This window comes from Petromyzon marinus, chromosome 15 (genome assembly GCF_048934315.1).
Source record: "Petromyzon marinus isolate PM22_M1 ecotype Great Lakes invasive population chromosome 15, UKy_Petmar_22M1.pri1.0, whole genome shotgun sequence".
NCBI classification, from domain to species: Eukaryota; Metazoa; Chordata; class Hyperoartia; order Petromyzontiformes; family Petromyzontidae; genus Petromyzon; species Petromyzon marinus.
In genome coordinates this window covers 1,886,069-1,908,028 of record NC_133681.1, presented here as the reverse complement: position 1 = coordinate 1,908,028, position 21,960 = coordinate 1,886,069, and the positions used below count along the sequence as shown (strand labels likewise).

Here is a 21,960-nt window from a genome sequence, read left to right as displayed (position 1 = left end):
AGGCAGGGGGGAGAGGCAGGGGGAGAGGCAGGGGGAGAGGCAGGGGGAGAGGCAAGGGGAGAGGCAGGGAGAGAGGCAAGGGGGAGAGGCAGGGGGAGAGGCAGGGAGAGAGGCAGGGGGAGAGGCAAGGGGGAGAGACAAGGGGGGAGAGGCAAGGGGGAGAGGCAAGGGGGAGAGGCAGGGGAGAGAGGCAAGGGGGAGAGGCAGGGGAGAGAGGCAAGGAGAGAGGCAAGAGGGAGAGGCAAGGGGGAGAGGCAGGGGAGAGAGGCAAGGGGGAGAGGCAGGGGAGAGAGGATAGAGGCAAGGGGGAGAGGCAGGGGGAGAGGCAGGGAGAGAGGCAGGGGGAGAGGCAGGGGGAGAGGCAGGGAGAGAGGCAGGGGGGAGAGGCAGGGGAGAGAGGCAACTCCTTCCCCCCCAACTCCTTCCTCCCCCCCCAACTCCTTCCTCCCCCCCCCCAACTCCTTCCTCCCGCCAGGGCTGAGTACCGTGTGAATGGATGTGAGGGGTGGGTGTGGGGTTGTCGCTGTTGTCAATAAAAGTGACGGTTGCCGAATTCCGAAACGCATCGAGTGGCAAGGCGCACGAGGTGGCTGGGGCCGCTCGGTCCGGAGTCATCCCCCCTTATCCCCCCTTATCCCCCCACCCCCCCTTATCCCCCCACTATCCCCCCACCCCCCTTATCCCCCCACCCCCACCCCCCCTTATCCCCCCACTATCCCCCCACCCCCCTTATCCCCCCACCCCCATCCCCCCCATCCCCCACCCCCTTATCCCCCCATCCCCCCTTATCCCCCATCCCCCTTATCCCCCCACCCCCCCTTATCCCCCACCGTTCAACAATCAGTCTCAGCCAATGGGAGTGTATTTTTATTCCGTGCCAATATCGCCCTCGATAAAGCAGCCCCATCAAGTGCCACATTACCAGCACAGCAGCGCTACGCAGGCGTCTCCTGCCTCTTTGGGGCAAAGTCAGGTGGCTGCTGCTGATGATCATGATGATCATGATGCTGCTGATGATCATGATGACACGACACCTCCCAATGATGGAATCACCCGCAATGCACCCGGCATCTCATCAGATCTCGGAAGCAAAGCACGTCTTCGGAGCTTGGATGGGTGGCCACGAACGTGCATAACAGGTGTTACAGACTCCACCCACCATGCCTAACTAATCACCACCCTCACATCCAACAAAGACAAATATTCCCCGTGTAGCCTTTACAGACTGTTGGGGCAAGTGCTGTTAGCGAGCACCTACTAAGGCCGGAATGGCATACGAGGAGAGGGGATGGGTGGCCACCACCACGCCTGGTCGCCTTTGTCTCACTCGTGGCAATGTTTTTACATATCGTACAAGGTACTCATTTGAGGCTGAGTCGACCTAGGGGAAGCCCAGGACCGGTTCAGATAATTGTCACTTGTGTTGGCTGTGAGCGGGAATCGAACTCGGGTCACCGAGTTTGTAGCACAGCGCGCAAACCACCACCACCGCTCCCCATAGACACACACACACATACACACACGTCTGATGAATGGTCCCCGTGTTGGCCTACCCGAACTGACCAACGTGGTGAAGTATGGTCAACCCCCCCCCACCCACCACCACCCGCCCCCACGTTCGACACGGCGTGGGGGACACCTTCATCCAGCAGTGGATTGACAAAAGAGGTGCCGTTACATTGTCATTATTATTATCATCATCAGGTAATACTTTAATTACGTCCGTGCATTAAAACACAATTTGTGACACAACGTACAGGCGAGGCAGCCCGAGCGCTCCACGGCAGCAGCGCGCTCGGGTAAAGCGCAGCACCTGCAGAGTTAGCACCTGCAGAGTCAGCACCTGCAGAGTTAGCACCTCCGTCGGGGAGATGGAGCGGTCAAAATTGGCCGCAGCGAGATGGGATTGTCGCGTCGCGGAATCGCAAGGCACGGACAGCTTAGCCGATGCCTTCAGCCAGCAGTGGATAGATCATGGCTGGTCCGATGAGAACGACGGTTAAGAGCGTGAAGTTTGTACCCCGCTCCCCGCCCCCCAATATTCCCACGTTGCGCTGCAAGGTCAGAGGAAGGTCAGGACCGCTCGCTAGTTTAACTGACGTGCCAGCTATTGCCCAGCGGCAGTTTGGTCCAGAGGACAACGTCGCATAGAAATCGCGTCGACGGCGAGCCACGCGGTAGCTTAAGAATCGATTATTTAGCTGATTGGTTGACTGGTGCGGGCACGTGGCACCAAGGGTAGCGCGTTCGCCGAGAGGTGCTTTTTGGTTCGAATCTAGCGGCCGCCCCGATTAATACTGCCGTGTGGTATTATGCAAATATTTTTTTTTAACAGGTAAGGCCCACTGAGCTACGTAGCTCTTTTTGATAAGCGACCTGACCATCACAAATTAAAGTTCAAAGAAGTCGCTCATGTGGAAATGTACCGCAGATTAATACACTAAAGTCTAAACGCGTGGTGATGTCGATTCTAAATGAGGAGGGAAACCCCAGAGGACCCGGAGAAAAATCCACGCGTCAGGGTCGTGATGGAACCCACGACCTCCTGCATACCAGGCGAGGGAGTCAACATCTCTGAGCCACCAACACACGATCACGCAGACACGCACACAGAGCAGCCATCGCCCCCCTGCTGACAGACTGATGCACAGCGACAGCTGCCACTAGGGGTGCCCCTAGGCTAGACCACACGACGGCAGTCATTGCCCGCTACTAGCAGCAGACCAATGCCCCGTATCACTCGCGCAAATGTGAGATTCCTCTATCCTCGTCTCCTCCGAGTTCATACCGGGTAAAAACAAAATCAACTTGAGTCAATCCGCTGCTGGATGAAGGCCTCCCTCAAGCCGCATTACCTCTCACGAGCCTGCGATACATGAATTCACCTAGCCAGCGGCAGATTTTTGTAATGCTTTCATCGCTCCATCTCCACAGTGGACGCCCTGTTGGACGCGCTCCTTTCCACTAATATAACTGGCAGGAATTAATGAAGTTTAAACAAAATGACATCTTCTTTCCCAACCATCTCAATTCCTCACGTTCAATCGTTTCACAAGCTCCGCTCGGTAAGCTGTAGGAGCCATCACTTTTCAACATTCTAAATCGGCAGCTGAGACTAATGTAAGAGTCAGTAGAAACCAAGGCGGTATCTATACATGGATCGACCTGTGCTCGGTCTATTCATTTACGATACTGCTCCATTATAATTGCTTAAAAAATATATAAGATTCCACATATATTGAAAACATAACGCACTATTATTCGTATTATTCGTCCATAATAATTCCCAGACATGTAAAAGCCGGTTGGCCATTCTTCTGTAGAGATCGTGGTGGGATAGGGTAACGCAGCAGGCTGGGAACAGACCTGTGCGAGAAAGTTCCGTGTGTGTTGTGATCAGGAGGAGGAGGGAGGTTGTTATGGGTGAGTCACTGCTGTGACACCCGGCTCTCAGAAACCAAGGGGAAGAGCAAAATTGAGACGTTGGTGGCGGTGGCGGCGGCGATGATGATGATGATGAGACTTTGAGGTCGTTAAAATTGAGCACCCATATCAAGCAGCCGGAAAGAAGCGACAGCGCGTGCCACGTGGTCCCTCGCGGCGTCGACGGTCGCCCGACCCCCCTCGACACCTCGTGGAGGTCTCAGTCCTTGAGCAGCAGCAGCTTGCAGGGGCACAGAGAGTCGTGGTGGAGCGACGTTACACGGCGGAGCTCCATCTCGGAGCCCAGCAGCACCTGCGTCCACTCGGCGCACACCTCCTCCACGCTGGGGCCCTCTCCGCCGAGCTCGGCGGGCATCACGGAGGGCCCCACCTCGTCCACGAGGCTCTGCGGAGCGTCGCCGCTGTGCACGTGGATCTGCGGACGGTCGCAGAGTCTCGTGACCATTTCTCAGGAGGGTCCTGCCACGCGTTCGCAGTGTGTGGGTGGGGTGGGTGGGGGTGGGGTGGGTGTGGGGTGGGTGGGTGGGTGTGGGTGGGTGGGTGGGTGTGGGGTGGGTGGGTGTGAGGTGGGTGGGTGTGGGGCGGGTGGGGTGGGTGTGGGGTGGGTGTGGGGTGGGTGGGTGGGTGGGTGTGGGGTGGGTGTGGGGTGGGTGTGGGGTGGGTGGGTGTGGGGTGGGTGGGTGGGTGTGGGGTGGGTGTGGGGTGGGTGGGTGTGGGGTGGGTGGGTGGGTGGGTGTGGGGTGGGTGTGGGGTGGGTGGGTGGGTGTGGGGTGGGTGTGGGGTGGGTGGGTGTGGGGTGGGTGGGTGGGTGGGGTGGGGTGGGTGGGTGTGGGGTGGGTGTGGGGTGGGTGGGGGTGTGGGGTGGGTGGGTGGGTGTGGGGTGGGTGGGTGTGAGGTGGGTGGGTGGGTGTGGGGTGGGTGGGTGGGTGTGGGGTGGGTGGGTGTGGGGTGGGTGGGTGGGTGTGGGGTGGGTGGGTGTGAGGTGGGTGGGTGGGAGTGGGGTGGGTGGGTGTGGGGTGGGTGTGGGGTGGGTTGGTGTGGGGTGGGTGGGTGGGTGTGGGGTGGGTGGGTGGGTGTGGGTGGGTGTGGGGTGGGTGGGTGGGTGTTGGGCGGGTGGGTGTGGGGTGGGTGGGTGTGGGGTGGGTGGGTGTAGGGTGGGTGAGTGTGGGTGGATAGGGGTGTGTGTGTGTGGATGGGTGTGTGTGTGGTTGGGTGGGTGTGGGGGAGTGGTGGTGTAGTGGTTAGTGTGCTCACGCTACGAAAACCCGGCGACTCGGTGTTTGATTCCCGCTCACAGTCGACACCGATTATCTGAACCGGTCCTGGGCCTCCCCCTAGGTCGACTCGGCCTCAAACGAGTACCTGGTGCGGTGTGCAAACATCGCCACTGGGGAGACAAAGACGGCCGGGCGTGGTGCTGGCCACCCACCCCCTCGTGTGCCGTGGCAGCCTTCATAGGTGCTGCTTGCTAACAGCACTTGCCCCTACAGCCTGTTCAAGCTATATGGGCGGGGGGGGGGATCTTGTCTTTGGTTACCGCTGCAGTACAATTCCAATGGAGGACATTCACTCGTTCATTAGTGGCGCAATATTTTAAAATTTGGCGAATTTGGACCTGCAGCGTCCGCTGCGAGCCAAGCGGAGCGTTTATCGGGGTGGGCGACACCGGCAGGCGGGCGCTCACCAGGGCCACGCTCACCAGGGCCCCGCTCACCAGGGCCACGCTCACCAGGGCCACGCTCACCAGGGCCCCGCTCACCAGGGCCACGCTCACCACTGCCACGCTCACCAGGGCCACGCTCACCACTGCCACGCTCACCACTGCCACGCTCACCAGGGCCCCGCTCACCAGGGCCACGCTCACCAGGGCCACGCTCACCAGGGCCACGCTCACCACTGCCACGCTCACCAGGGCCACGCTCACCACTGCCACGCTCACCACTGCCACGCTCACCACTGCCACGCTCACCAGGGCCCCGCTCACCAGGGCCATGCTCACCAGGGCCACGCTCACCAAGGCCACGCTCACCACTGCTACGCTCACCAGGGCCAGGCTCACCACTGCCACGCTCACCAGTGCCACGCTCACCAGGGCCACGCTCACCAGGGCCACGTTCACCACTGCCACGCTCACCAGGGCCACGCTCACCACTGCCACGCTCACCACTGCCACGCTCACCACTGCCACGCTCACCAGGGCCCCGCTCACCAGGGCCACGCTCACCAGGGTCACGCTCACCAAGGCCACGCTCACCACTGCCACGCTCACCAGGGCCACGCTCACCACTGCCACGCTCACCAGGGCCACGCTCACCAGGGTCACGCTCACCAGGGCCACGCTCACCACTGCCACGCTCACCACTGCCACACTCACCAGGGCCACGCTCACCACTGCCACGCTCACCAAGGCCACGCTCACCAGGGCCACGCTCACCACTGCCACGCTCACCACTGCCACGCTCACCAGGGCCACGCTCACCACGCCACGCTCACCAGGGCCACGCTCACCAGGGTCACGCTCACCAGGGCCACGCTCACCAGGGCCACGCTCACCAGGGCCACGCTCACCAGGGTCACACTCACCAGGGCCACGCTCACCAGGGCCACGCTCACCACTGCCACGCTCACCACTGTCACGCTCACCAGGGCCACGCTCACCACTGTCACGCTCACCAGGGCCACGCTCACCAGGGCAGGCGCTGCTGCAATTGTAACTGCGGGCCACGTCACCGCCCACGGCCGTAGTGACAATGGTGAAGATGATTGTGACGATGACTGTGACAATGATAGTGACGGTGGTGGTGATGATGATGATGATCTTGATTATTATAATTATTATCATGGTAATGATGATGATTATGGTTAATATGATGATGATGGTGATGATGCTGATGGTGGTGCCCTGACAGTGCGCGAGAGTGAGAGTCTGGTGTGTGTGTGTGTCCTCACCCGTGAGTACATCTTCTCCGACAGGAAGGGCCGGATGATGGCGAAGAGCGACTGGAAGATGAGCGGCGTGTTGAGCAGGTGTATGGAGCGCACCTTGATGGGGAAGGAGTCCTGTCCACACCGCCGCACACGCTCCGTGAGTTAGACCCAGGCCACGGCGCATCGCGAGAGGCACACCGGACGCGGCGTGCCGGGCCGGTGCAGGCAGCGTCGACCACGACACCACCGTGATGACGATTACAGAAACATCTCTGGAAAGTCGGCAACCGGTCATCGTTTCACGTGGAATTTTCGTCGGCAAGAGGTGGGAGTGCCCACACTTTCCCCCACCAGCACGCGGCACCCTGCCAATGTTTAACTGCCGAGCAGGGAAATTGCATCAAACCAACCAACCCCCTCCAAATTGCGAGTCCAGGGGTACTGCTGACCACCACCACCACCACCATCATCATCATCACTCCACCGTGGCAGATGCTGCCCTCGTTTGTCCAGGGTCACGAGAAGGTCGAACCCACCACGCCGCGTGGTGTACTGGTCGACATTTGCTTGCTTCACGCATGCCACAAAGCCGGCAAAACCTGGAAAACGACTCGTCTAGCTCATCGCGCTCCTCTGGCCTCGTGCAAACACAAGCTTCTGACCGTCCCGATTGTCATGCGGTTACCGGTGAATGCAACGGAGAAAGGAACGCGAGTGAGTAAAGAAAATAAAAAAAAAACAGATACCACGCACACACGCACACACGGACACACCGTGAGGACGCTGGCGATTCGGCGCGCCATGGTGGGGCCCACGCGGGCCACGTGGCCGAAGCGGAGGCCCCGCAGGTCGAAGATGACCGTGACGCCGCGTAGCTGCGTGCGCGCGTCCCGTGCCAGCAGCTCCGAGGTGAGGAGGCTCACGCGGAACACCTCCGTGGCAGAGTGCACCTTGGGGTCCCAGCGGTCTGCGCCACCCGACAACACCGCGAGCGCACGCCACCCGTGGCGTCAGGGCAGTCCGACCCTGCTGCTGACGAGACGCTGAATGTCGAAACCAGTCCTGGTCTATAAACACCACGAAGATGTTTACCCGTGCAATCATTGACTGGCACGTAATGCGCGCATCGGTTTAGCTCGAAGGTCAGCGGATTAAGAATCGATTTGTTTTTATCTTTATGTAATTTTATGACACTGGTACCACTACTGATACTGATGAGACAGTTGATGATGCTGCTGCTGCTGCTACTACTAGTGATGCTGCTGCTACTGCTGCTAATGATATTGATGATGATACTGCTGCTACTAGTAGTACTACTGCTGATTCTGATACTTCTGATGATGACGCTGTTGCTACTGCTGATGCTGCTACTACTACTGCTGCTGCTCCTGCTGCTGCTACTAACGCCAATGCTCCTGCTGATGATGCTGCTACTACTGCTGCTGCTCCTGCTGCTGCTGCTACTCCTGCTGCTGATGACGCTACTGGTGCTGCTGCTGGCCGTGAGCCGCACCGACGCGGTAGAGAAGCACCGTGCGGCCGTGCGTGTCGGGCCGTGCCAGGGCCCCGTGGTAGCCCCGAGCCAGCAGTGGCAGCAGCGGACCCGGGCGCAGGTCCCCAACGAGCTCCGAGCACTCCTCCCTCCAGCGGTGGTAATTCCTCAGCAGCTGTAATCAACATCACCGCCATCATTATCATCACCACCACCATCATTATCGTTACCACCAACATCACCACCACCGTCATCATCACCATCATCATCACAAGCAGCATCATCATCATCATCACCACCGTCATCATCATCAGAAGCAGCAGCAGGAGCTGCATCATCATCACCATCATCATCAGAAGCAGCATCATCATCATCATCACCACCGTCATCATCGTCACAAGCAGCATCATCATCACCACCACTATCATCATCATCAGAAGCAGCAGAATCAACATGAATGTTGAAATTCTTCTGTACCGTACGTAGCCAACCGTGCTAATCGGAGGTGCGGGGAAGCACAACAAACCAAACACAAGAAGCAGGTCTAAAGAAATTAGTTGTTCACCCTGGATGTTCAAAGTGCATAGCTCCAGTGGCTTCCTAATATCGGAACGAAGAGCGTTCCAGACGGCCGCAGAAGCGCATCTGGAAGCGCGCGCTCCTGTGACCGTCTTTGTTCGATGGCTAGACAGCAGCAGCAGCAGCATCATCATCATCAGCCGCAGAATCAACACGAGCAGCGTGATCAGCAGCAGCACAATGATGAGTATCAACAGCACACGTGACATGATAATCAGCATCATCAGCATCATGATCATCAGCAGGCAGCAGACCAAGCACAGTCAGCAGAAGGCTCCACGGGGGTTGAACGTGAGAGCAGCAACACGTGGAGGTAGAAGGAGCAAGATAAGCAGCAGCGAGAGTAGAGAGACACGGAGGCGACTGTCGTGACCTGCGGCAGGCTTGAAACTCCTCGCTCCAGCGGTGGGAATGAGTCAGCGTCTACATCATCAGCAGCAGTGTCAGCAGCATCATGAGCAGCATGAGCAGTATCATCAGCGGAAACATCAACACCATCATCAGCAGAAACATCAACACCAACATCATTAGCAGTAGCATCAACACCACCATCATCATTAGCAGTAGCATCAACACCACCATCATCAGCAGTAACATCAACACCATCATCATCAGAAGTAACATCAACACCACCATCATCAGCAGTAACATCAACACCATCATCATCAGCAGTAACAGCAACACCATCATCATCAGCAGTAACATCAACACCATCATCAGCAGTAGCATGAACACCATCATCATCAGCAGTAGCATCAACACCATCATCATCATCATCAGCAGTAACACCAACACCATCATCATCAGCAGTAACATCAACACCATCATCAGCAGTAGCACCAACACCATCATCAGCAGTAGCACCAACATCATCATCAGCAGTAACATCAACACCATCATCAGCAGCAGTAACATCAACACCATCATCATGAACAATACCATTACACCATCATCAGCAGTAACATCAACACCATCATCATCAGTAGTAGCACCAACACCATCATCAGCAGTAACATCAACACCACCATCATCAGCAGTAACATCAACACCATCATCAGCAGCAGTAACATCAACACCATCATCATCAGCAGTAGCACCAACACCATCATCATCAGCAGTAACATCAACACCACCATCATCAGCAGTAACACCAACACCATCATCAGCAGCAGTAGCACCAACACCATCATCATCAGCAGTAACATCAACACCACCATCACTCGCCTCATACGCAGCATATTTGTAAACATGAAAATCATCATCACCGCCACAGTGATGAGGATGATGATGATGATGATTTTGAACTCCGTTCTACACTTCTGGGTACACTTTGCAGATAGCCCCGCGTGCCCCCTGCCCGTATCAATGGGTGCAGCTTGGAACTGCGAATCGTCTCGGTCGCGTGCAGTGTCAATATCACCAGGGGGGTGCTCAGAGCCGTCAGCTCGCCAACGCCACCAACCACCACCACCACTGTCAGCACAGACAAAGATCCCCCGTATCGCCTTAACAGACTGTAGGGGCAAGTGCCGTTAGCGAGTAGCACCTATGAAGTTCAGAACGGCACACGAGGGGGTGCCTTTGTCTCCACAGTGGCGATGTCTACTACACACCGCACCAGGTACTCACTTGATATCGAGTCGACCTAGGGGAGAGGCCCAGGACCGGTTCAAATAATCGTCACCGGTGTTGGCCGTGCAGTGAGCCTTAATCGAACCCAGGCTGCTGGGTCCGTAGCGCAGCGCGCTACCCGCTACACTACCACTTCCCACACACACAACACCCGGCACGCACCTGGCACGGAGTATCGAGCGACTCACCTGGAAGGCTTGCGCGCAGTCGAGGTCACGGGCCCGCACGAAGGCCATCAGGAAATCGTCGGCGAGGCAGATCGGGACGCCGGGGAGGTCCCGCAGGGCGAGGCCACGGAGCTCCCGCACGCGGGCCCTCACCACGGGGTGCTCATTGGGCAGGTCGCGCGGCTCTGCTGGGCCACCCGCGTCCGTCATTTCCCAGCCAGGGAGGATTGCCATCGACGGCTGCGGCGTCACAAGGGCGGTCGTGTCAACCACGTGGGTTCGATCACCGAGCGTGACGACGCCTTGCTGTGTGTGCAGGGTGCTTCAAACGAACAAACACAAAACATGTTAGCGCGTATATGGGACTGTCGTTTTTAATGGGAGGGAAAATAGCAACGGATAATACACCGTACACATGATAACAAATGTCATGTTAATAGCTTCAGAAAGTGGAAGAGTCTTCACTTGTTCGCCATCGTTGTCAACACGTGGCCTGGAACCTTCTCCAAGTTTGTCTCTAGAGCCCGGAGGCAGCACATTTCTCATGATATTGTTGCACATTCTCAGAAGCGTTCAACATTTGCTTTAACTCCCCTGTATTTGGAGTTTGTGCGTCTATCTCCCAGTGGATTTTTCTCCGGGTTCTCCAGTTTCCCCCTCCGCCCCCCACATTTAGAATGAACACCACGCGTTGAGATAGACCATGTGGTTGCTGCGGTACATTTCCACGTGATGTCAGCCGCCACTTCGCCCAGCTATAATTTGTGATAGACGGGTCACTTCTGAAACAAGAGCTGTACGGCTCAGTGGGGCCTTACCGCGAAAAATAAAAATATATTCTTTGGGTCTTTCGGTAAAGTCACGTAAATAGGTTAAAATTAATTGAAATGAAATAAACAAAAAACTACCACGTTTCGACCACAACACAAGCGACCGAAAACTGTTTCAGTTTCACAAAACTGAAACAGTTTTCCTCCTGATGACTTTGGTAGTAGTTTTTTGTTTATTTTATTTTTATTAATTTGACCCTATCTACGTGACTTTAACGAAAGACCCAAAAAAATATGAATTATTGCAGTCACGAAAGCTTTAAGTCAATATAAAATAAAAAATAGTTTAGTTTCATTCCTCCCTCGGGACACTTTGTGGAACGCTGCTACTATAGACTGGCTGCGAGTAGGGATTCATTATCGGCGTCTCTCGTGTGCGTTCCCAGCACACGAGAGACTCTCCACCAGGGGCAGCTCGAGTCCCCCTGGTGGAGAGTCTCTCGTGTGCTGGGCACCAGGGGCAGCTCGAGTCCCCCTGGTGGAGAGTCTCTCGTGTGCGTACCCAGCACACGAGAGACTCTCCACCAGGGGCAGCTCGAGTCCCCCTAGTGGAGAGTCTCTCGTGTGCGTACCCAGCACACTTGACCCCAAGGCACGAGAACTTCCCGTACGCCTGTGGCGTGCCGCTTGTCATTTATACTGCTGGGTGGACAGAGGGGGAGGGGGACGGTGGATTTAAACTGCCGCGCCAGGAGATCGAATCGAACCGCACTACAGCATTGCAAGTCGAGTGTGTTCACACCGTTACACTACAGCATTGCAAGTGGAGTGTGCTCACACCGTGACACTACAGCATTGCAAGTCGAGTGTGTGTTCACACCGTGACACTACAACATTGCAAGTGGAGTGTGCGCACACCGTGACACTACAGCATTGCAAGCCGAGTGTGTTCACACCGTTACACTACAGCATTGCAAGTCGAGTGTGCTCACACCGTTACACTACAGCATTGCAAGTGGAGTGTGCACACCTGTGACACTACAGCATTGCAAGTGGAGTGTGCTCACACCGTGACACTACAGCATTGCAAGCCGAGTGTGTTCACACCGTGACACTACAGCATTGCAAGTGGAGTGTGCTCACACCGTTACACTACAGCATTGCAAGTGGAGTGTGCTCACCTGTGACACTACAGCATTGCAAGTGGAGTGTGCTCACACCGTGACACTACAGCATTGCAAGTGGAGTGTGCACACCTGTGACACTACAGCATTGCAAGTGGAGTGTGCACACCTGTGACACTACAGCATTGCAAGTGGAGTGTGCACACCTGTGACACTACAGCATTGCAAGTGGAGTGTGCTCACCTGTGACACTACAGCATTGCAAGTGGAGTGTGCGCACACCGTTACACTACAGCATTGCAAGCCGAGTGTGTTCACACCGTTACACTACAGCATTGCAAGTCGAGTGTGCTCACACCGTTACACTACAGCATTGCAAGTGGAGTGTTCACACCGTTACACTACAGCATTGCAAGTGGAGTGTGCTCACACCGTTACACTACAGCATTGCAAGTGGAGTGTGCACACCTGTGACACTACAGCATTGCAAGCCGAGTGTGTTCACACCGTTACACTACAGCATTGCAAGTGGAGTGTGCTCACACCGTGACACTACAGCATTGCAAGTGGAGTGTGCTCACACCTGTGACACTACAGCATTGCAAGTGGAGTGTGCTCACACCGTGACACTACAGCATTGCAAGTGGAGTGTGCACACCTGTGACACTACAGCATTGCAAGTGGAGTGTGCTCACACCATGACACTACAGCATTGCAAGTGGAGTGTGCACACCTGTGACACTACAGCATTGCAAGTGGAGTGTGCTCACACCGTGACACTACAGCATTGCAAGTGGAGTGTGCTCACACCGTGACACTACAGCATTGCAAGTGGAGTGTGCACACCTGTGACACTACAGCATTGCAAGTGTAGTGTGCTCACACCGTGACACTACAGCATTGCAAGTGGAGTGTGCTCACCTGTGACACTACAGCATTGCAAGTGGAGTGTGCTCACCTGTGACACTACAGCATTGCAAGTGGAGTGTGCTCACACCGTGACACTACAGCATTGCAAGTGGAGTGTGCTCACCTGTGACACTACAGCATTGCAAGTGGAGTGTGCTCACACCGTGACACTACAGCTGCTCCCCTTACGTTAATCCATCGTCGAGTTATAGCTCACCTTTGGTCACAGCATAATTTTACTGGACATCTGTGGAAAAAGAGCTTTATAGTTCATCGGATTCCTCCAGTATAGTTAAATATTCCAATTATGACTGCATGTAGTCTGTGTGCTTATAACGGCTGCTGCTGATGATGATGATTATGCTGCTGATGATGGTGCTGCTGACGATTCTGCTGCTGATTCTGCTGACGATGATTCTGGTGCTGACGATGATTCTGCTGCTGACGATGATTCTGCTGCTGCTGATTCTGCTGCTGATGATTGTGAGAACCCGCGCACGCACTCACCTCTTCAGTCTGTGTTGTGTGATCACTGCGCTCCGCACTCCGTCATCCTGCACGTCAAATCGAGATCCTGCTCTCGAGTCCAGGATCTCTCCAATCCCCGAGTCTCAGAGTCCCCGCGTCTCTTACGAGTATCTCGGTCCACGTGTCTCTGGAGTCTCAACAGTCCCTCAGGCCGAGGATCCCGATTCCCTGGGTACCGGATTCCTCGAGTCTTGAGTCGGATCCCGAGTTCCAAGTGAGAGTCTCTAAAGTTCCGAGTTTCTAAACCTTCGAGTCCTTCAATCCCCGAGTCTGTGAGTCCTTGACTCGGTGGGGGAGGGGGGGGGTGCCTTGAATCACCACCTCGGTCGTTGTACGATCAGCCTACGAACCTTCGAGTCCGATTGCTCGACTCTGACTCCTTGAGTTCCTTTTATCTTCGAGTCCCTGCGAGTCCCCGTCGGGAGTTGGGGAGTTCTCTCAAATGTCACGGAGCGATTCCTCGAGCCGCAGAGTCCTCTAGGCCCTGGCGAGTCGCCGCGTGGAGTTCACGTGGGCAGCACGCGCGGCGAGTCGCAGTCGAAGAGGAGCGAGCCCGAGAGCGAGCGCTGCGATGAACGCGCCGGCAACTTGTTTATTTATTCATGCGAGTTATTTATTGTGTTTACATTTGCCGAGGGGATTAATGAATGACAGCCAACCCCGAAGGCGGAGAGAGGAACGATGCCAGTGGCAGTGGCAAGCGGCTGAGCACGAATCACCCCCCCCCCCTGCCACGGTGTCCAGTTTATTGGAAGAGAATTGTGCAAGAGTCCGACAGATTGTGGTGGTGGTGGGAGCGGTGGCGCAGTGGTTAGCGCGCTGCGCTGTGAAACCCAACGACCCGAAGCGAGATTGATGGTCAGTCGCGGCGAACATGAGTGGCGAGTTATTTCTGAAGTGAAATCGGATCTCCTTCTCCACCCTCCTCTCCACCACCGCCGCCGCCGCCCGACTCACACCGCTCCCACCAGCCTGAATGGTGAAGTATGGTCAAGCAACGCTCCGCCACTGATTTGGCCGTAGAGGAGGGAGGGGTGGGGGAGATCTCAATCCAACAGTGAAGCGAACTGGTCCGCATGAATATTTATTCGATTCCCGCCCACGGCTAACATCAGTGGCTCAGTGAGATATGAACATGGTCACTGGGCATCCGCATGGTTAAATCAAGCATCTACCGTGGTGTATGATGCCACATCAGCACTGGGAGTACAAAGGTGGCAGGGCGTCGTTGCTAATGATAAAACACATTTAGTTGAAAACACATTCTGTCAACTAATGTTTACGTTTAGTCACAGCCGCAAGCGGAGGAGCCCCATGCACATGCACGCACATAACTATTGGCAATTTGCTGCTGGATGTTGACCATACTTCACCACGCTCGTCAGTACGCGGGTGTGTGAAGGCGGTGGGGGGCATAGACGTGGGGGCATAGTACCATACAACAACGAGTTGTATTGCCCACCAGCGGCGAGATGTTGACTGGCCTGGTATGGCGGAACTCGTGCGTTCGATCCCGACCCTGACGTCGCCTGCTGCTGTATATTTGGAGTTTTTGTGTCTCCCCGTGGTCGCGTGGATTTTTCTCCGGGTCCTCCGGTTTTTCCCCTCCACATTTAGAATGGCCGTGCGTCTCGAGTATGTGGCTGCTGCCATAAAGTTCCACACGATGATAAGCCTCTTCATCGAGCTATCATTTGTGGTAGCCTGGTCGCTTCTGAACAAGGGCCGTATAGCTGAGTTGGCCTTACTTGGTAAAATGTTTTTTATATAGTTGATGTAACTCCCACGCCCACGACCTGCGTAAACGGTTCTGGACAAACACGTTTGTGCAGTTCATGATAAAGTGTTTTGTTTCTTGTGGCTTGTCTTAGAGATCGCGTCCATGTGAATGTGTCGTAACCACCTCCCCCCGACACAGCCGATCAGCAAGGAGCGTCACGTGAACAGAACGTGGCGATGCATTTACTTTTTTCGCATCGTCACCGGCGGTTGGATGTCAACCACCAAAATAAACAGACAGCAGCATCAGCAGCAGGATCGTAATTGGCCGTGTCGATTGGAGGTGGGTCTACGGCAGAATTCCGCGACATAGCCCAATTAAAAAAAAAACTTTACAAAATTATCATGCAGAATATTGGGTCGGGAAAGCATTACGTGTTAAATGTACTCGTCTGGCCCGACCGTCATATCCCGGTTCGACCCTGCGGGTGATTTCGATATGCGACAAGACGTGGCGCATTCCGGATGGTCCATCCATTGCCCCACTCCTCCTCCACCCCCCAAAAAGAGAGAAATCCTTCACGAATATTAAATATTTCCACGTTTGACTGCGTACCATGTCGCAGTGGCGATAAATACATCAACGGGTCTTCACAATGATGCGACGGCTTTGGACTCGTCTGAAAGTTCGTGAGAAAATATTCGAGCCAACGTGTCGCATCTGTTTTTGTTTTCAAAGGGCATGGGCAGTTCATACGCGGCCACTATCAACGTCCTCTGCATCAGTCACCAATCAGTGAGGCTGTGCGGAACGCAAACACGCGAACAGCTGAGCATGCAAGTCGCACCGAGTGTCAACACACACGAGTAGCAAACGATACCACGTTCGTCAATAACAGCGCGGTTAATAAAAAAAAGGTTAAAATGTATAACAGGCGACGTTTCGGGCAATGGATCTTCGTCATAACATATGAAACAGGCCAGAACAGAGACGGGGGATTAAGAGTTGGTGACTGCACTTGATGACACGATGGGGCCTTGATGAAAAATTAAATTAACGTTCTGATGTCCCTCGTTTTCTTTTATTTAAATGGGCAGTCACTTACCTATCCAAAGTGCTGATTCTGGACCAACGCTCTCAAAATAGTATGACTTTCCACAACACTCAAGTGCGTTGTACCCACAGGAACCGACTTCTGGTATTCACTCATTCTCTGTTCATGCCCCCCCCCCCCCCACCAAACACTTGAAATCCTACCCGGCGGTACAACTCAGCTCACCGCAGTTAATCGATCGGTATAGATGGCGCGTGGTGGGGTAAAGTGTGAGTACTCTAGCGCAGGAGTCGGTCGCGCCCCAGAGGGTGGCGCCTCTCAGGAGGCTCCCCTCACGTGGAGGCCACTTCCGTCAGCAGTTAGCGCGAGCAGGAACGTGCAGGGGCTGCGCCTTTACCCTTCTGAATCGCCGAGGAGTTGATCGGAGCGAGGAGTTGATCGGAGCGAGGAGTTGTATTCCCGGAGTCCCGGTCGCCCACACGCTCTCCGCGTTGACCCCTCACACGGATACCGCAACAAGCGGACTTAATTGTAAACACATCATGCAATTAAATAACATTAAATATTATTGCATTCTGTCTCCGCACATGCATATTAATTTCGTCTCACCAGTCAGCCCACCTCTTCGCCAGGAGCAATGTTCATCATCATCATTAACGTCATCAAGCCATGATCTATCCACTGCTGGATGAAGGCGTTCTCCTTCCTCCTCGCGGTCCGGCGATGTTAACAAGAGATCCACTCGGCTCCGGGCACACGAGCCGATATCCCCGCTGCCATCTCTCCCGGCGCGTTCCCTCCGTTGGCTGCAACTCCGACACTCGTCTCGACTGCACGCCGTCACGGCCTTGAGACAACCATTAATTTGCCACCCAAACCAAAAGTCGCAGTTGTTTTTAGGTTTGCTCCCATTTCTCTTTGCAGCGTCGTTTTTTCTTTTGTGACAGGAGTCACTCTTAGACATGGGGCTCATTCCTGGGTCTCTAGAGTTCTTCCACTTGGTTAAATAAAAATCAACTTGGAAGGCCTCCCGATCCCACCCACCCCACCCTCCACCCTTGTCGTGAACGTCAAATTTGGATGCGAGCAGAGAACGCACTGAGCGAGAGGCCCAACGTGTGGAGTTTGAGACCCCCACGCCTTCAAAACGCGATTACAAACCCACGTTGCGTTGTAGCGAGACCCCAGGCGTTGTCGAGACCATGGCACGCAGAGAGACCCACGGAGAGACCCACGGAGAGATCCACAGACAGACCCATAGACAGACCGATACACATACCCATAGACGCATCAACAGATTCATAGTCAGGCGCATAGAGAGACCCACGTCCACCCAGGGACCTAGAGACAGGCGAGTAAAGACACCTCCCAGTGGGGAGGGGGGGGGGGCTCAGACATGTCAATGAGTAGGGGGGCAGCTACCCCCGTTCACCACCCCGCTGGATCTGCGACTGCGCAGACGCACGAGTGTGCCCTCTGCGGTGTCTGTACAATTGCACACGAACAGGAATGCGAAATGCCCACCGCTGCGTGCCAGCTCGCTCGGATTATCGGACCGTAGAATTTGGCGTCTCGTGTGTCTGGCGACTGGACGCGCCGAAGGTCCAACCCAGTCCCGTGACCCGTGACACAACCTCCAGCAGCAAAAAAATAAACCACTGCGGCCCGTCGCTGGGCCATGAGCCGGAGGTCGCGACCGCGGTGATAGATGGAGCGGTGGTGGGTGCGGAGCGGATACCGTGCAGGAAATTGGAATGGAGTGCGGAACGCCCGCGCCACGTTGCGTCGACAGGGCACCGATAATGACCCAGCGCGAAAACAGATCAATTAGCAACAGCATCGCATTGTCCCCGAGTTAAATAGTGGACGTGCGGTGTGTGTGTGTGTTGTGTGTACGTGTGAGTGCGTTGTGTGTACGTGTGAGTGCGTTGTGTGTACGTGTGTGTGTTGTGTGTACGTGTGTGTGTTGTGTGTACGTGTGTGTGCGTTGTGTGTACGTGTGTGTGTGTTGTGTGTACGTGTGTTGTGTGTACGTGTGTGTGTGTTGTGTGTACGTGTGTGTGTGTTGTGTGTACGTGTGTGTGTGTTGTGTGTACGTGTGTGTGTGTTGTGTGTACGTGTGTGTGTGTTGTGCGCTGGTGGGGAGCCGACGTGGAGCGTTTAGCGCGCTGCGCTACGGACCCGGCGACACGGGTTCGATTCCCGCTCACGGCCCAACATCGGTGACGATTACACTGTGTAATAGTTTATATCTTCCTGGGTAGTAAGTGTTATTTCCTAATTGCTTATCCCTCAAAAGTACAGAAAATGGCTATTATTCTCCACAAACTTTGCTTCTGTGACCAGGACAGTGATATTTTAAAATTTGCTTATTTTCAATGAGAAAACGGGCGAATTTTTGTCTTTTCGTTCACATAAAGTCATTAAAAACAACATATGAATCAAATTGTATATGTATTTGTACTAAAGTGATCTACTAGTGTAGTGATGATCACCTGTACTAGTGTAGTAATGATCACCTGTACTAGTGTAGTAATTATCACCTGTACTAGTGTAGTAATGATCACCTGTACTAGTGTAGTAATGATCACCACCTGTACTAGTGTAGTAATGATCACCTGTACTAGTGTAGTGATGATCACCTGTACTAGTGTAGTGATGATCACCACCTGTACTAGTGTAGTGATGATCACCTGTACTAGTGTAGTAATGATCACCACCTGTACTAGTGTAGCAATGATCACCTGTACTAGTGTAGTAATGATCACCTGTACTAGTGTAGTAATGATCACCACCTGTACTAGTGTAGTAATGATCACCTGTACTAGTGTAGTAATGATCACCTGTACTAGTGTAGTAATGATCACCTGTACTAGTGTAGTAATGATCACCTGTACTAGTGTAGTGATGATCACCACCTGTACTAGTGTAGTGATGATCACCTGTACTAGTGTAGTAATGATCACCTGTACTAGTGTAGTGATGATCACCTGTACTAGTGTAGTGATGATCACCTGTACTAGTGTAGTAATGATCACCACCTGTACTAGTGTAGTGATGATCACCACCTGTATTAGTGTAGTGATGATCACCTGTACTAGTGTAGTGATGATCACCACCTGTACTAGTGTAGTGATGATCACCTGTACTAGTGTAGTGATGATCACCTGTACTAGTGTAGTAATGATCACCACCTGTACTAGTGAAGTTATGATCACCTGTACTAGTGTAGTAATGATCACCTGTACTAGTGTAGTAATGATCACCACCTGTACTAGTGTAGTAATGATCACCTGTACTAGTGTAGTAATGATCACCTGTACTAGTGTAGTAATGATCACCTGTACTAGTGTAGTAATGATCACCTGCACTAGTGTAGTGATGATCACCACCTGTACTAGTGTAGTAATGATCACCTGTACTAGTGTAGTAATGATCACCTGTACTAGTGTAGTAATGATCACCTGTACTAGTGTAGTGATGATCACCTGTACTAGTGTAGTGATGATCACCTCCTGTACTAGTGTAGTGATGATCACCTGTACTAGTGTAGTGATGATCACCACCTGTACTAGTGTAGTGATGACCACCTGTACTAGTGTAGTAATGATCACCTGCACTAGTGTAGTGATGATCACCACCTGTACTAGTGTAGTAATGATCACCACCTGTACTAGTGTAGTGATGATCACCTGTACTAGTGTAGTGATGATCACCACCTGTACTAGTGTAGTAATGATCACCTGTACTAGTGTAGTGATGATCACCTGTACTAGTGTAGTAATGATCACCACCTGTACTAGTGTAGTAATGATCACCTGTACTAGTGTAGTAATGATCACCTGTACTAGTGTAGTAATGATCACCTGTACTAGTGTAGTGATGATCACCACCTGTACTAGTGTAGTAATTATCACCTGTACTAGTGTAGTAATGATCACCTGTACTAGTGTAGTAATGATCACCTGTACTAGTGTAGTGATGATCACCTGTACTAGTGTAGTGATGATCACCTGTACTAGTGTAGTAATGATCACCTGTACTAGTGTAGTAATGATCACCACCTGTACTAGTGTAGTGATGATCACCTGTACTAGTGTAGTAATGATCGCCTTTACTAGTGTAATGATCACCACCTGTACTAGTGTAGTAATGATCACCACCTGTACTAGTGTAGTAATGATCACCTGTACTAGTGTAGTAATGATCACCACCTGTACTAGTGTAGTAATGATCACCTGTACTAGTGTAGTATTGATCACCTGTACTAGTGTAGTAATGATCACCTGTACTAGTGCAGTGATGATCACCACCTGTACTAGTGTAGTAATGATCACCACCTGTACTAGTGTAGTAATGATCACCTGTACTAGTGTAGTAATGATCACCTGTACTAGTGTAGTAATGATCATCACCTGTACTAGTGTAGTAATGATCACCTGTACTAGTGTAGTAATAATCACCTGTACTAGTGTAGTAATGATCACCACCTGTACTAGTGTAGTAATGATCACCTGTACTAGTGTAGTGATGATCACCTGTACTAGTGTAGTAATGACCACCTGTACTAGTGTAGTAATGATCACCTGTACTAGTGTAGTGATGATCACCACCTGTACTAGTGTAGTAATGATCACCACCTGTACTAGTGTAGTAATGATCACCACCTGTACTAGTGTAGTGATGATCATCACCTGTACTAGTGTAGTGATGATCACCACCTGTACTAGTGTAGTAATGATTACCTGTACTAGTGTAGTAATGATCACCTGTACTAGTGTAGTAATGATCACCACCTGGACTAGTGTAGTGATGATCACCACCTGCACTAGTGTAGTGATGATCACCAACGCATTGCGCAACACTGGTTTTGGAGCAGCAGGTCAATGACCCTTTCCAGAAGTCATAGGTTAATCACCCATGCTCGATCCGCTGCTGCATTAAAACCTTCCCACCCCCAAGCCGTCACCATGCCACATGGTCTTGCGTGCCGCCGTGATGTCTCCGTCTTAGTATTCGTGGATCGGGGCATGATTGCGTCGTTCCACGTTGCACCACAGTCTGTTCTGGATGACCACAGTCGCACCACAACTAGAGAGGTTTTATCTTTTTTGTGCCATTTGTGTATCGTCAGGTATCCCGTATCTGCTGCCAGGGTGTTTTGTGCAGTGGATGCGGTTTAGGGGTGGACTCTGAGCAGCTTCGTGGAAGATTAAACCCAGAGGGCTTCTTCAGCGTTGGTGCTGCTATGAAGCCACGTGGCCTATAGGAGGCGGTCGACTCAAATTCGCGTTTCAGACCGCACGAACATAAGCCACAAGCCGCCGGCCCGCCAAACATTCATTCACCGACCAACAACCATCCTCATCCATTCAATTAGTTCCAGATATCATTCAGCTTGGCACGATACGGCAATGTTGATACGCTGTGTTTTTTTCCCCACGTGTCCATACGTGGCGAGGTAAGGTTCGTTGTAGGGTTCATAAGTGCCCCTGCCGAAGCCGCGTGTGTGAGCGGCTCCTTAGCTCAGGGGTTAGAGCACTGGTCTTGTAAACCAGGGGTCGCGAGTTCAAATCTCGCAGGGGCCTATCCATTTTTTTCCTTAAATTATTT

At 53.3% G+C, this 21,960-nt stretch overlaps 1 protein-coding gene and 1 non-coding gene across 4 annotated transcripts; one reads left to right on the top strand and one right to left on the bottom strand.

The window, feature by feature from the left end:
• Positions 1 to 844: 844 nt before the first annotated feature.
• LOC116942561 (alpha-tocopherol transfer protein-like) lies at positions 845 to 14,701 on the bottom strand. 3 transcript variants are annotated; one of them, XM_032954623.2, is made up of 6 exons: positions 13,553 to 14,698; positions 10,264 to 10,482; positions 7,886 to 8,039; positions 7,146 to 7,339; positions 6,394 to 6,504; positions 845 to 3,859 (listed from the first exon to the last, which is right to left on the bottom strand). In XM_032954623.2, exons 2-6 carry the CDS (start codon positions 10,474 to 10,476, stop codon positions 3,644 to 3,646), a joined length of 888 nt encoding a protein of 295 aa, XP_032810514.1. In that variant the 5' UTR covers positions 10,477 to 10,482; positions 13,553 to 14,698; the 3' UTR covers positions 845 to 3,643. The 3 variants fall into 3 exon arrangements, with proteins under 3 accessions (XP_032810514.1, XP_032810513.1, XP_075923311.1); XM_032954622.2 differs by having other exon boundaries at positions 10,264 to 10,564; positions 13,553 to 14,697; XM_076067196.1 differs by having other exon boundaries at positions 3,678 to 3,903; positions 10,264 to 10,564; positions 13,553 to 14,701.
• A 7,161-nt stretch (positions 14,702 to 21,862) lies between these two features.
• Positions 21,863 to 21,935, top strand: TRNAT-UGU (transfer RNA threonine (anticodon UGU)). The gene has a single exon. It is a non-coding gene; the product is annotated as a tRNA-Thr (tRNA).
• The last annotated feature ends 25 nt before the right edge of the window (positions 21,936 to 21,960 follow it).